At 43.1% G+C, this 14,256-nt stretch overlaps 1 protein-coding gene and 1 long non-coding RNA gene across 4 annotated transcripts in view; one reads left to right on the forward strand and one right to left on the reverse strand.

Annotated features, from left to right (window-relative positions):
• The window catches only part of LOC140395627 (uncharacterized), a 43,990-nt gene extending 40,701 nt beyond the window's left edge, over positions 1–3,289 (reverse strand). The window contains exon 1 of the long non-coding RNA XR_011936260.1: positions 3,110–3,289. This is a non-coding gene — a long non-coding RNA (uncharacterized lncRNA). The remainder of the gene's footprint in view (positions 1–3,109) is intronic.
• A 128-nt stretch (positions 3,290–3,417) lies between these two features.
• Positions 3,418–14,256, forward strand: part of LOC140395626 (BAR/IMD domain-containing adapter protein 2-like) — a 91,644-nt gene continuing 80,805 nt past the window's right edge. For all 3 annotated transcript variants that reach the window (XM_072483622.1, XM_072483621.1, XM_072483624.1), the window contains exons 1-2: positions 3,418–3,732; positions 10,341–10,416. In XM_072483622.1, the coding sequence (XP_072339723.1) occupies positions 3,685–3,732; positions 10,341–10,416 (124 nt within the window). In that variant the 5' untranslated portion in view covers positions 3,418–3,684. The remainder of the gene's footprint in view (positions 3,733–10,340; positions 10,417–14,256) is intronic.

A 14,256-nucleotide genomic window follows, 5' to 3' on the forward strand; every position in this document is an offset into this window, starting at 1 on the left:
GGCCCGAGAGAGACAGAGGGGCCCGAGAGAGACAGAGGGGCCCGAGAGAGACAGAGAGGCCCGAGAGAGACAGAGAGGCCCGAGAGAGACAGAGAGGCCCGAGAGAGACAGAGAGGCCCGAGAGAGACAGAGAGGCCCGAGAGAGACAGAGAGGCCCGAGAGAGACAGAGAGGCCCGAGAGAGACAGAGAGGCCAGAGAGAGACAGAGAGGCCCGAGAGAGACAGAGAGGCCCGAGAGAGACAGAGAGGCCCGAGAGAGACAGAGAGGCCCGAGAGAGACAGAGAGGCCCGAGAGAGAGACAGAGATGCTCGAGAGACAGAGATGCCCGAGAGAGACAGAGATGCCCGAGAGAGACAGAGATGCCCGAGAGAGACAGAGATGCCCGAGAGAGACAGAGATGCCCGAGAGAGACAGAGATGCTCGAGAGAGACAGAGATGCTCGAGAGAGACAGAGATGCTCGAGAGAGAGACAGAGAGGCCCGAGAGAGACAGAGAGGCCCAAGAGAGACAGAGAGGCCCGAGAGAGACAGAGAGGCCCGAGAGAGACAAAGATGCTTTTATTTTTTTTAAAAATTTATTCCCCTTTTTCACATTTTCTCCCAAATTTACACCCACCAACAACAATCAATAATCAGTAACAAATATGTCAATCCCCATATCAATAACGACGATCCCATCCTCCCAAGCCCCAAACATTAGCCCGCATGTTCACATAAACAAATGACAAAAAGGAATCACCCATAGTCACCATCAACACAACCCCCCCCCCCCCCCAACTAATGTTTGATGTTATCCAGTTCTTGAAAGTGCATGATGAATAATGCCAATGAATTGTAGAACTCCTCCATCCTTCCCCTCAGTTCAAACTTAACCTTCTCAAGAGTCAAGAATTCCAACAAGTCCCCCCTGCCACGCCAGGACACAGGGTGGAGAGGTTGCTCTCCATCCCATCAGGATCCGCCTTTCGGCGTTCAACAAGGCTACAACATCTGCCTCCGCGCCGGTTTCCAACCCTGGCTGGTCTGACAACCCGGATATGGCCATCTGGGGGCCCGGGTCCAGTTTCATGTGCACCACTTTAGAAATTACCCTATAAACCTCCCTCCAGTAATCCTCTAGCTTGGGACAGGACCAAAACATATGAACATGATTCGCGTGCCCCCCACCCCCGCAATGTTGGAGAGAAAGTTGCTTAAGAGAGACACAGATGCTTGAGACAAAGAGAGATGCTTGAGAGAAAGGGAAAGATGCGTGAGGGAAAGGGAAAGATGCGTGAGAGAAAGGGAAAGATGCTGGAGAGAAAGAGAAAGATGCTGGAGAGAAAGGGAAAGATGCTTGAGAGAAAGGGAAAGATGCTGGAGAGAAAGAGAAAGATGCTGGAGAGAAAGGGAAAGATGCTGGAGAGAAAGGGAAAGATGCTGGAGAGAAAGGGAAAGATGCTGGAGAGAAAGGGAAAGATGCTGGAGAGAAAGAGAAAGATGCTGGAGAGAAAGGGAAAGATGCTTGAGAGAAAGGGAAAGATGCTGGAGAGAAAGAGAAAGATGCTGGAGAGAAAGGGAAAGATGCTGGAGAGAAAGGGAAAGATGCTGGAGAGAAAGAGAAAGATGCTGGAGAGAAAGAGAAAGATGCTGGAGAGAGGGGTGCTGGATGGAAAGGTGCTGGAGAGAAAGGTGCTGGAGAGAAAGGTGCTGGAGAGAGATGCTGGAGAGAGATGCTGGAGAGAGAGATGCTGGAGAGAGAGATGCTGGAGAGAGAGATATGCTGGAGAGAGAGATATGCTGGAGAGAGAGAGATGTTGGAGAGAGCTTGGGAGAAAGAGAAAGATGCTTGAGAGAAAAACATGCTTGAGAAAAAGAGAAAGATGCATGAGACAAAGGGAAAGATGCTGGAGAGAGAGGTGCTGGAGAGAGAGGTGCTGGAGAGAGAGGTGCTGGAGAGAGAGGTGCTGGAGAGAGAGGTGCTGGAGAGAGAGGTGCTGGAGAGAGAGGTGCTGGAGAGAGAGGTGCTGGAGAGAGAGATGCTGGAGAGAGAGATGCTGGAGAGAGCTTGAGAGAAAGATGCTTGAGAGAAAAAGATGCTTGAAAGAGAAAGATGCTGGAGAGAGATAGATGCTTGCGGGCAATACGGTAGCACAAGTGGATAGCACTGTGGCTTCTCAGCACCAGGGTCCCAGGTTCGATTCCCCGTTGGGCCACTGTCTGTGTGGAGTCTGCACATTCTCCCAGTGTCTGTGTGGGTTTCCTCTGGGTGCCCTGGTTTCCTCCCACAGTCCAAAGACGTGCAGGTTAGGTGGATTGGCCATGATAAATTGCCCTGAGTGACCAAAAGGAGTGGTTATTGGGTTACTGCGATAGTGTGGAAGTGAGGGCTTAAGTGGGTCGGTGCTTATTTGATGGGCCAAATGGCCTCGTTCTGCACTGTATGTTCTATGTTCAAGAGCGATGCTTGAGAGAGAGATGTCAGAGAGAGAGAGAGATGGCTGAGAGAAAGATTCTTGGGAAAGAGTTGTCACAGAGAGCGAGAGATGCTTGAGAGAGATGATTGGGTGAGAAAGAGAGATGTCAGAGAGAGAGACACAGAAATGTCAGAGAGACAGAGATATGCCCGAGTGAGAGAGATGCCTGAGTGAGATGCCGGGGAGAGATAGTGAGAGAGAGATATACCTGAGAGAGATATGCCTGAAAAAGAGATGCCTGAGGGAGAGAGAGAGAGATGCTGACTCAGAGAGAGAGATGCTGAGAGGGCAGCAGTGCCTCAGCTGCACGGGGAGAGGGGGGTTGTTGAAATCATCCAGCACCCACCCTGGACTCGGTGTGGGGACGGGAGATTGGGATGACATTTAGATCACGCGGGCCGAGTCAGCCCCCCCGGGCTGAGAGTAAGTCACCGTTGCCCACCAGATGAGCCCACGTCGGATGACTTTGCGAATAAATTACCCCCGTTTTTTTTAATGCTTCCAAAGAGTGAAGCAAAATGCCGAGGAGTGGGAGGGAGGAGGGGGAGGGGGTATGAAGAAGCCCGCGGGCGGGAGAGAGCTGCCAACCTTGCGTACTCGCTGCACACGGAGGGAGATTTCTAACGTGCAGAGTTGCCGTGGAGACCACTTACGTTTCTTCCTATTTATTTATTTATATAAATATTGAGAGGGGTGGGGGAGGGGAAGCGAATCCCTTGATCGCCATCTCGCTGCCAGGTCTTTCCAACGGAATCCGCTCGAGCACGTCAGCCGGCCGTGACGTCAGCAGCGCGGAGGCAACCTAGCCGGTTCGCGAGGGGCGGGGCCGTGGGGAGGACGTTCCAGCCAATGGAGCGAGGAGTCCTCCCCGCCCCTCGGCTTCGGCTGACATCTCTCTTCCTGGGAGGACCTGCGGGTTTCCTAGGCGACGGGGCGGCCCGGCCTGGCGCCTGCGCGGTGGAGCGCCTGTCTGCTTCTCTTTCTCTCACACTCTTGTGCCGCTTGCGTGGGCGGCTTGGAAATGACTGTCAAGCTGTGAGAGGGAAAGTGTGAGGGAAGAGAGAGAGAGAGAGAAAAAAAAAGTTTCAGGGGGCGAGAGAGGCTTTTTATTCGCGCGCGCGGCGAAGTAACTTTTGAGATTCGGTTTCGGCAAGTTGCTGGGCGGCTGACTGAGCTGAGGAGAGAGAGAGAGAGAGGCTTGAGCAAGTCACCGAACCACCGACCGACCATGTCTCGCACGGACGAAGTCCATCGTATGACCGAGAATGTCTACAAGGTGAGTTGGGTTGTTTGGCAGCAGCTCCAAGAGGTCACCTTCTGCCAACATGCTGTCTGCCCCTCTACCCCCTTCATTAAAATCCAAAGCCACAGGAACTTCCAACTTTTTTTATCCCCCCCTCTCCACTACTTTTTTTTTTGTTGAGATCCCCAGTTCAACCATTTTTTTTTTTTTGGGGGGGTGGGGGAAGAGGAGAGACGGGTTGTTCTCCTGGCAGAAAGTTAAGTTGTTTTAAAGCATCGGTTTGAAAGTCTTTCTGCAGAATGTTTGGATTTTCCAGGCTAAAAAGTGGGCTCACCTCACTTGAGCTGAGCTTTTCTTTTTGCGTGATGCTTTTCTTGCTAATGAAGGTGCTTGGCTATCCTGATGGGGATTATTAACCACGATTCCGCGTCCCACTTTTTCATTGTTCTTCAGACATTACGTGGCCATAGTCCCAGATGACCATTGGCTGATTTCATAGATTTTCATAGAATTTACAGTGCAGATAGAGGCCATTCGGCCCATCGAGTCTGCACCGGCTCTTGGAAAGAGCACCCGACTCAAGCCCCCCCATTTTGAGGGGGAGAGCGCTGACTGGTGGTGTTTTAACCCGAGGGTCAGTCACCTCTCCAAGGTACAAGTTGTCTATTTTTAAAAGTTTCCAATTGGCTTTTTCCAAAGCAGGACTCTTGCTAATCCCAGTTGTGCTTCCCAGTATACAAAGGAAACCTGCCTCATTGCGAAAGTGTTTTTATTTTAAAAGTCTACTGTTCAGAAAGATTAAGTGCGCGTAAACTTCCTTCCCCCCCCCCCCCCAATTTAGGGAAGTGCAGATTTTAGGTAAAGCGTTCTCCGCGAACTCGCAGAGCACGAATCTTCACCGTGCAGGATGGGGGAATCTTGGCTGGGTGGGGTGGGGGATACATTCCGGGCCAGTAATCTGGGCGTGGAGTCCATTTGATGTCATGAGATGCGAAAGCAAAGTTTGGGCAGTTTGCTAATCATGGGAACAGAGGGGTTATCTATTAATCCTTTACACCATCTATCTATGCCCTTTCGTTGGTATCTGATACCATGGGGGTATCAAATACCTCCAGCGTTCCTTCCGTTGTTGAATTTCAAAGCAATCTGCCTTTCACTATATACAGGATTCCCTTGCATTTTTTTGTGCGCGGAGTAATTAACTCCTTTCTAGTGCTAGTAATAGAGTTTAGATTTTAAATTAGTCTGTAGTTGCTCAAAACCGAAGGCGGTTCATTTTCAAGGGAAAGACCTAGGGAATCCTAACTCCTTTGGGAAGCCATGCTCTTGAATTGCTTGTACACCAGGCTTTTTACACAATTTGTATTATGTTTAAGAATGATTTATCTGAATGACAAATATTTCTATCCTCTGTTTTGAATAAATATCAGTTTTTACCATGTGAAATGTAAAGAATGTATTGCCAAGAATAATACTGTATATATGCAAGGTTGGTATTATGAGATTGTTTAATTAGCAGCTGGCAGGCATTCATATTGAAAATGAAAATCGCTTATTGTCACAAGTAGGCTTCAAATCAAGTTACTGTGAAAAGCCCCTAGTCGCTACATTCCGGCGCCTGTTCGGGGAGGCTGGTACAGGAATTGAACCGTGCTGCTGGCCTGCCTTGGTCTGCTTTCAAAGCCAACGATTTAGCCCTGTGCTAAACCTGTCCTGAAGATGCCATAAGATCTCAGGGGGTTGCCTGAAGGAAGTCTTTAAAGATCGCCAAAGTATAAAATTGCTAATGATGGACTTGCCCTCCCCACCCTATTGCATACTTTGTTTGTATTCAAAGTATGTGGTGTGAGAATGCTGCTGTTGCAGTATTGGGAGGTTTGCTACTCTCAAAATCGGCGGTGATGTGGTTTTGAAACTTTATCCTGTCAGGTTGTCGTGGGTAGTTTCTGGTTTCGTCCAACCCGCGATCTCATTTCACATCTCTTGGAGTGCATTCCTTGACTGTAGGAAAGCAGAACCTGCTTAGAGCTTTCTAATTTGCCTGTCATTACAAAATAATGTAGCAATGCAGGCATCACAAATGTCAACCATGTAACCAAAACCTGAATTGCCACATTATCAGGATAACTTGTTACAAGGTGAATTGCCATATTAATCCGATTGCTGCCAGGTTAATTTGTTACAAGGAGTTCACATTTGTCATCATTTTCATAACAAATGAAATCTTGGAATTGAACAATAAGATTTGTGCAGCAGTGGTTTCAGGCTTAAATTCTACTGTAGGTCTCCGGAAGAAGCCAGTTGGTATTCTCATTGCTGCTGTGCAGTGGGTGGGCAGCAGCACCAAGTGCCACAGTGGTACTGAAATGATGGATGAGTAATAATGGCTGTGAGCAAGAGAAAACTGGTGATGGTATTCAGGCCCCTTTTCACTGAGGATATTATAATCTCAAGAGCATACCATATCTCTTCCTTAAAACACTAATTTAAAGGGAGGAAACTGGAGCATCAAAGATAGATTATCGGGAGTAGGTGGAGTGAAGATTTGAGGTTGGCATCTGATCAGCCACAATCTTATTAAATGGCGGAGCAGGCTTGAGGTGCTGAATGGCCTACTCTTTGTTCTTATGTTCATATGAAGTATTTGCTTTGTATTACTGAAATGCAGAGATTTTGAGATCCATTGAAGGCAATGTTTTTATTCTCTATCCCAGTTTATTGGGTGTGTTGTTTTATTGTTTTTTTAAAACTCCTATCACTTTAGATGGATGTCCTGAAATACCAGTTTTGTGGCATCTGGTTTGATATTATGTAATGCAATATCTCCCTTCCATGGAAACACGTGCAGTACATACCATATTTAAGACAAATTTCTGTAAGAAATATAGCTACCCTATATATGTCTCATCTTCCATGGCCCTACTTGTAGTAGTTCAGGGAAGGACAGTATTTTTAGCACCAAATAGAGTGGGAAATCCTTTTGCATTAATTGTCCACTTTGGTTTATTTTCCTAATAAATAAAATGAGCCACCCTATTTATGTCCTAATTTCCATCCAAGACCAGACATTATTTATGAGTGAGTTACTTTCTAAGCAGTTTAGTCCCTTAAAAGATGCAGAATAATATTCTTTCCAACCCTAGGCATTGAGTTAGTTTGCTTTTGGTGAGTGTTATAAAACAGTAGAATGTTTTGATTGTATATTGGGTGTTGGCTAAGACATTTTTTGAATAAAAAGCCTAACTGTGCTCAAGTGTATTGGTTTAAAAGGTACTGCTATTTTGGCTCATCCTTTTCTGTGGAATGAGAAGAAGAAATTGTAGTTTTAGCATCTGCATCGACCGTTCAAATGAGAACTCTGCCCATGTCCACTCCCCTGTCTACCCCGTCCTATCCTTATAACCCCATAACCTAACCTGCACATCCCTGGACACTAAGAGGCAATTTATCATGGCAATACACCTAACATGCACATCTTTGAACTGTGGGAGAAAACTGGAGCACCCGGAGAAACCCACGCAGACGGGGGGGAGAAAGTGCAAACTCCACACAGTCAGTGACCCGAGGCCGGAATTGAACCTACATCCTGGTGTTGTGTGGCAGCAGTGCTAACCACTGTGCCATCGTATAGTGGTTCAGCTGATTTAACTTGGCTTTGGAATAAGTTGATGGGTAAAATGAGATAACCCATGGTTCCAATAAGTTTCTGTTACTCAATGAAAACCAGGTGAAGAGACGCTTGGGCCAAAATTTGTATTTGTGAAGCTATAAAGTGGTTCACATTTAGAATCGCATTTAGAATTTTGCAGCACAAAAGGAGGCCATTTGGCCCATCATGACTACACTGGCTTCCGAAAGAGCTACCTAGCTAATCCCATTCCCCAGCCCTATCTCTTTAGCCCTCGAAATTCATCACTTTCAAATATATATCCAGCTCTCTTTTGAAACCTCTTATGGCATCTGCCTTCAACGTTCCCCCAGGCAGCGCATTCCAAATCCCAACAACTCAGTCATCACAAAAGGGGTGAGGAGTGGACAACATTTTTAAAAAGAGGTCAGAAAATGCATTCTTTGATATTATGTTGACCATCTTTTCTTTAGAGCTATGAGTCAAATTTTCCCCATAATCTTTCAAGTCTTTCCATTGTCCCTCTATTACTGCTGGCACATCTTTCGGCCGCTTAAAGACAATTTTTTTTCCATATCTGACCTGATTGTATCTTGGGTTTAATACAATTTACTAATCAGCAGCAGGGAAGAGTGTGAAGCTCGATTGAGTAAGACTTTTAGGTGCTGATAAAGTGATGTGCACATATTGAACGCTGAAAATGATTTCTTCGCAGTGTAGTGAGTCATTAAATCAGCACTTTCCTTCAAGTGTGAACAAGGAGGTTAAAGCTCACTGTGAAATAATTGGCCAGGAATCATAGTGGAGCACAGTCGGGTTGTGAATGATTCATACTGGGTGACTTCAGAAACATTGAGTTGTTTGTTGCAGTTACTGTGCTCTGACTGTTAGTGGGCTTTACACTCCCATCAGCTGGTTGTTAAATTTGGGATGCAAGGTTTCCATAATGAAATAGATACCTGAGCAACTATCCACTGCTAACCCATAAGAACAGGTCAGGCCATTCGGCCCATCAAGCCTGCTCTACTATTCAGTTAGATCTATTTCACTTTCCCAAACTATCTCCATATCCCTTGATGTCATGTAATCTATCAATTTCGGCTTTGAAAATCCCTAATGATAACCTGATCACAACCAAATAGTAGGAAATAGATCCACCAAATTGTGTCCTGCCCCAAAGGACAGGCAGGTAATCTCCTTCAAAGTGTACTGTAGCCAGCTATCTGAGGTAATGCAGATTATGCATTGCTTTAACTTCCCCCCCCAGGGAAACATTACACATACATTTACTTACTATTATCCTCCACAGTTTGGAGATTAGGTGTTCATTTGTACGGAGAATTGCAAACACAATTTCCCTTCCCGCCGTCCTCCAGTCCCATTATAAGTAACTGACCTTGCAATATGATTAATGCTTCAATAGTCAGTTCGGTTAATTAGCATGAATTTATACTTAACACTTTTAGATTATAATTATTACACATCTGCCTGGAGCTGTAGTGCAGCATATTGAAACACTAATATGAGTTACCTTGGATCCAATAATCTGATATCGTGTTTAGCAGTGAGTTTTCAATCTTGGCCATGGTGTGATGGACAAGTGCTAAAGGAAACCATCTGTTTCTCTGTGGTAGCACCAGGAAGCCAATAGAAGTTCTGACAGGATGAAAATTGGACAGGGAAGAGAGTAATATGCCTTTTATAAGAAGGTAAATCTCTGAAATGGAACGCTATCTCTTAACACCCTGAAATTAAGATGGGTGGATTTCAAACAAATATTTGACACTGAAATTCGCTACTTGTTTGTGTACATACCCCTTGTCAAGGTATCTCGATCATCATGAAACAGGGTAACTCATGAAGTATGTATTAGATACTGGACTGTAGAAGGTGAACAGTTTGAATAATAAACACTAATAATTTGATTTGAATTTGATAACTTTGTCTTTGGCATTTGTTCAAATAAACCATCCAAGTTAGTAGTTATAAAATTATGCAGTCTATTTTAAACTATGGTTGGGACTCAATACAAAAGACGTACACAACTTGACCCCTAGCCATCACTTGATCAGCCACCTCAAGATCATTTTTTAAGTAAAATACCTATTTCTGTATCAGATCCATGGTTCTAATATCTGAAACTTCCCCTTGTCAAATGCCCTTCTAAATGTGCCCCAGTAATTATTATTTTTTTGTTAGTACCCATTCAAATCAACAATGGTTGAGTTGGGCATAACTCCAAATCTATTTCACAGCTAAGTGAAGTACCGAATCTAACCTGACAGTAATGAGTATAACTAACTGCTATGAAAAGACTTTGAAGTTGAAGGGAAAGGTTTCAACTAGTTTAAATTGAACCAGACTTACGACAAGCCCAGCGCAATTGCTTGTCCCCCATTATGACTATTCTAACAAGGAGGCTGCTACCAACTGTGTGAATACCATCACACTTGGAGCCCAGTGATCAACAGCAGTCTATGGAACTGTTGCAGGTTGAATTTTACAAACCAATCCTTCGGTATAACTACACTTCTTTGAATGATGTCTATCAAAAATCAATTAGAGAAAATTGACTCCCTTTTTAAACCATAGACCAGTTGTTCATTATGATTGGAAACTGGCTGAACAATAAACTGTATGTGCTCCAGTGATTCTTTATATGCTGTAATGTTATGTTGATTGCTTTATGACATTAAATGATACTTTGTGTTTTGTGTAATTATGCCTTTTTGTAATGAGAGAAATCACATGATACATAATTACTTCTGTAGCTCTTCAAACATTTGCTGTTGTTAAATAGACCAAATGTAAGTTTCATATGAAACGGTTTGCAGAGATTAACTTCAAAAATGTTATTTGTCCATAATCTGGATGGCGTTTCAAGTATGCTAAAACCACAGATGTTTATTGCTGGCATGTGAAATTTTTTGAGATGTAAAAATTGCTGTGTGCAGAGCACTGACTATGGGAAGCACTGACTATGGGAAACACTCCCACCATTTTATTTTTGTAGACTATTATGGACCAATTCAACCCCAGCTTGAGAAATTTCATCGCTATGGGAAAGTCTTATGAAAAGACGCTTTCCGGTAAGTTGTTTGTCTGTTTGGATATTAATCATGCTTTATTACTTGATTTTATTTGTAATATCCATTTATATTAATGTCTGCATATGCATTGTCCTTGTTTGTTTTGCTTATGTAAGTATGTTTGCTCATCTCCATGCATTCTCCTCTAGCTAGGTGGGTGACCAGGCACTGACTCCTCCACAGCTTCTGATCCTAGTGATTTTTCACTCACCCTGTACATGTGGGGTGATGCAGAAGTGTCCCGTTTTTGTCCAAACTGCGACACTTTGCTTACGCAATGTGTCCTGACGGTAGTCCTACTGAGAACTAATGAAAGTTGGTGCATTATGAAGTGGAAGATTTCAGTGGTAGCAGCCAATGCTGGGGTTTTCACCTTGTAACCACAGTGGATTTAGCGACTGTCTTAATTACTGTACTACATTTACAGGGGTGCTCAAACTGAAATCATATTTATTAGTTGGATGTTATCTGCCAAGTAACAACGTGCAACAAAGGATGAAATTTCCAAGAAAAGTGTAGCTAGACGTTGTACGAGATATGTGTAAGATGTAGTGTCTGCAAGAGGGTTATTTTAATCATAGAGGGATTGTTTCTGCTTCCTGGGATTTAACTTTTACATGTTAGTGAAATTACTTTAACATTGCCAGAACCAAGGACGCTCCGTTTTCTGCTAGTTTCAGTGAGCAGTAGAGTTCTTGACAACATAGTTTATAAATTTATGTGATGCCTTTAGCGGTGCAGGATAGGTATAAGTCTTTTTGAAAGGAGTCATTTCAAGCATTATGTTCCACTTGATCTTTTCGCATCTGGATTTGGATGAGTGTTGCTGAGTCACAATAAACAATGTTTTGCCGACTAAAGTATTTGCATAAGGTCGGGTGGAATTATTTTCAAATCAGCTGGGGTTGTTCCCTTGTAAGTCTCTCTTCTGTGTGCTCATTCTAACAATTACTGGCTTAGTGTATGTGAGTCATTTTGCTTGTGTTAATGTTTCACCAATAATGTTTCTTGATTTAAAAAAAAAAAAAAAATACACTGGAAAGGTAGGTGAAAAAATGGGATGGTGAGGATAACTAGGTTATTCCAAATTTGACAGGTGAAAGTGGGCTCAAAATGGTTTCAGATTAATTAAAAGACCGCTGTAAGTCGTTCAGTCCAATGAACTTGTGGTCATATTTAATTCGCAGTGTGGCACAGTGGTTAACAATATTGCCTCATGGTGCCAGGGACCTGATTCAATTCCGGCCTCGGGTGACTGTGTGGAGTTTGCATGTTCTCCCCGCGTCTTCGTGGGTCTCCTACGGGTGCTCCGGTTTCCTCCCACAGTCCAAATCAATTGCCCCTTAGTGTCCAAAACATTAGGTGGAGTTACTGGGTCACTGGGATAGAGTGGGGGCCTGATCGTGGGTGGGGTGCCCGTCCAGATGGTCGGTGCCCTTCAAGAGAGTCGGTGCAGACCTGACGGGCCGAAAGGCCTCCTTGTGCACTGTAGTGATTCTATGATAATAGAAATAAATGCATTAACTGAAAACTTCTCATTGAGGAGGCTTTAATCAAATTTTAGTGAGAGAACACTGTTCTTTCACAATAAACATTTCCTTCAGAGGCCAGCATTGAGGTGGATGTTGGACCATTGTAGAATCTTGTGTGAATTGCACATCATGTAGAATCACAGAACGATACAGAACACCATTCGGTCCATTGTGCCTGTGCTGACACTGAAAGAACTAATCAATTATTCCTACTCCCTGGTCTCTGTCCACTACCCTGCACCTCAAGAACTTCCCTTTTGAAAGTTGCTATTGAATCTGCTTGAACCATCCTTTCAGGCAGTGCAAACCCAGACCATAACTTGCAGCATAGAGTTCTTTTCTACATGCCCTTCTAGTTCTCTTATCAATCTGTGTCCTCTGGTTACTGATGCTGCAGTTGGAAATAGAGTAAATCCGTTGTGATTTTTGAACACATATGAAACTTCTTATACCTTTCCCTGTTGTAAGGAGCACAAACCCCGTTTCTCCAGTCCTTACTTGTGATTGAAGCCTTTCATCCCTGATACCATTCTACATCCTCACAAATCTTGCCACAAATAAGCATGGTGCCCAAAACTGGACAAAATATGCCCGCTTAAGCCAAACCAATATTTCATAAAGATTTTATATAACTTGCTTCTATTCATAAAACAAAAGAGTACCTTCAAAGATTTGTGTATGTGTAACTCCAGGTCTCTCTCCCTGTATCCAGTTTGAAATAGAACCATTTAGTTTAAATTGCCTCATTCTTCCCACAAGATTTATGTGCTATATTTATGAATTGTCAGCTCTTTTGTTGTCATTTTTCTACCAAATAAAGGTGATAGTGGTAGTTGCATAGAAGCAGCATACTTGCTAAAACAAATGCAAATTGGGAAGTTTTGGGCAAATGGTGGTTAATATTCCTGGCACCATTTATGAACAAATAACCTTTTCAATGTTTGAGGTTTATATTAATTTTTTGATAATTATTCTGATTATTTTTGCCAAACAAACCCTCTATATAATATAATAAAGTAGTCATTGAGTACAGAACTATTGAAGCACTAATAAACGTGTGAAATAATGCAATGATGCATCGTAATAATGGGTTGACATCTGTAATCAATCTTGATTAAAATAGAAAAATAGAGATGTGGTGGAGATGAGGAGAAATTGTATTCTACTTTCTGAAAGGGCAATGTAAACAGGATCAGTAACTTTCATAAGGGTCTTGGATATACAATTGAAAGTGAAGAATTTGCAGGACTATGGAGAAAGAAGAGTGGGATTAATTTGATTGCTCTTTCAGAGTCTGAACAGGCATGATTGGCTGAATGTCTCTCTGGTGTAAGATTCTGTGATATAAAGCTCATGTCTTTTTTTTTAAAGTTTTGCTGTGTGCAAGCAAATGTGTTTTCCAGTCTTTCATTGCCTGAACAACACTTGAGATACTTTCAGCAAAGGATCATGCATCTTGTACCATGGCCAGAGTATCTTGCACAGCAGACACATTGAGATCTGGCGCCCCTGTTGCTGCCCCAGAATTTATTGGTGCATTTATTAGCTGGTGCCAAAAAAGAAAGTCGAAGGTACAGAAAATGGTGACCATTGGTATATTGATTTGAATTGATGCAAAAGAGTTGTTTGCACAAACTAAACTGCAAATATTAAATAGACAAGCAAATTTATGGCTGTGTGCAATTTCCAAAGTCCTACTGTTAGCAACGAAAATAATAGCATACACAGTCAGCTGAAAAGCATTTGCCATTACTCTAGTGAGACTTTGATGCTGGACCTGTGTTTTTTAATTCAATAGTGAATATTGCAAGATTGAAAGCAATGTCCATTTTAACTTGATTCATTGCTCGCCTTGGTATTTGTGGTAGCACATTTGCTAGTAAAAATTCCAAATGCTAGTTAAACTGATATTTTTGCTGTCACTATGGGAGGTCACTGAAAAACTAATTTTCAGATTTTAATACAGAAAATATTGTAACTTGGGGCTCGAATCTAAATTTATCTTGAGCTGCTTTATATTGCAATTGTTTTAATTTGGATTCAGTGAGTGAACTTTTAGTTTTGACCCTTTTTGAAGTCCTGCTCCTAATAGTAGACTGGTGGTTCTAATATTTGAAAGTTTACAACAGGCCTACCTTCCGGTTAAGGAAGATGAGAACCGGTTCATGGATGCCGATTTTTCTGGAATCCAAACTGAAACAATATCAACAAAAGAAAGTGGCCCTCCATGGTAAATTTTTACTGGTGGTTGTAGCTATCACTAGTTCTGCTGGGACACCATCCTGAATTTTGTTTTTTTTACTGTTAC

The sequence above is a fragment of the Scyliorhinus torazame genome, chromosome 18, assembly GCF_047496885.1.
Source record: "Scyliorhinus torazame isolate Kashiwa2021f chromosome 18, sScyTor2.1, whole genome shotgun sequence".
Taxonomy (NCBI): domain Eukaryota; kingdom Metazoa; phylum Chordata; class Chondrichthyes; order Carcharhiniformes; family Scyliorhinidae; genus Scyliorhinus; species Scyliorhinus torazame.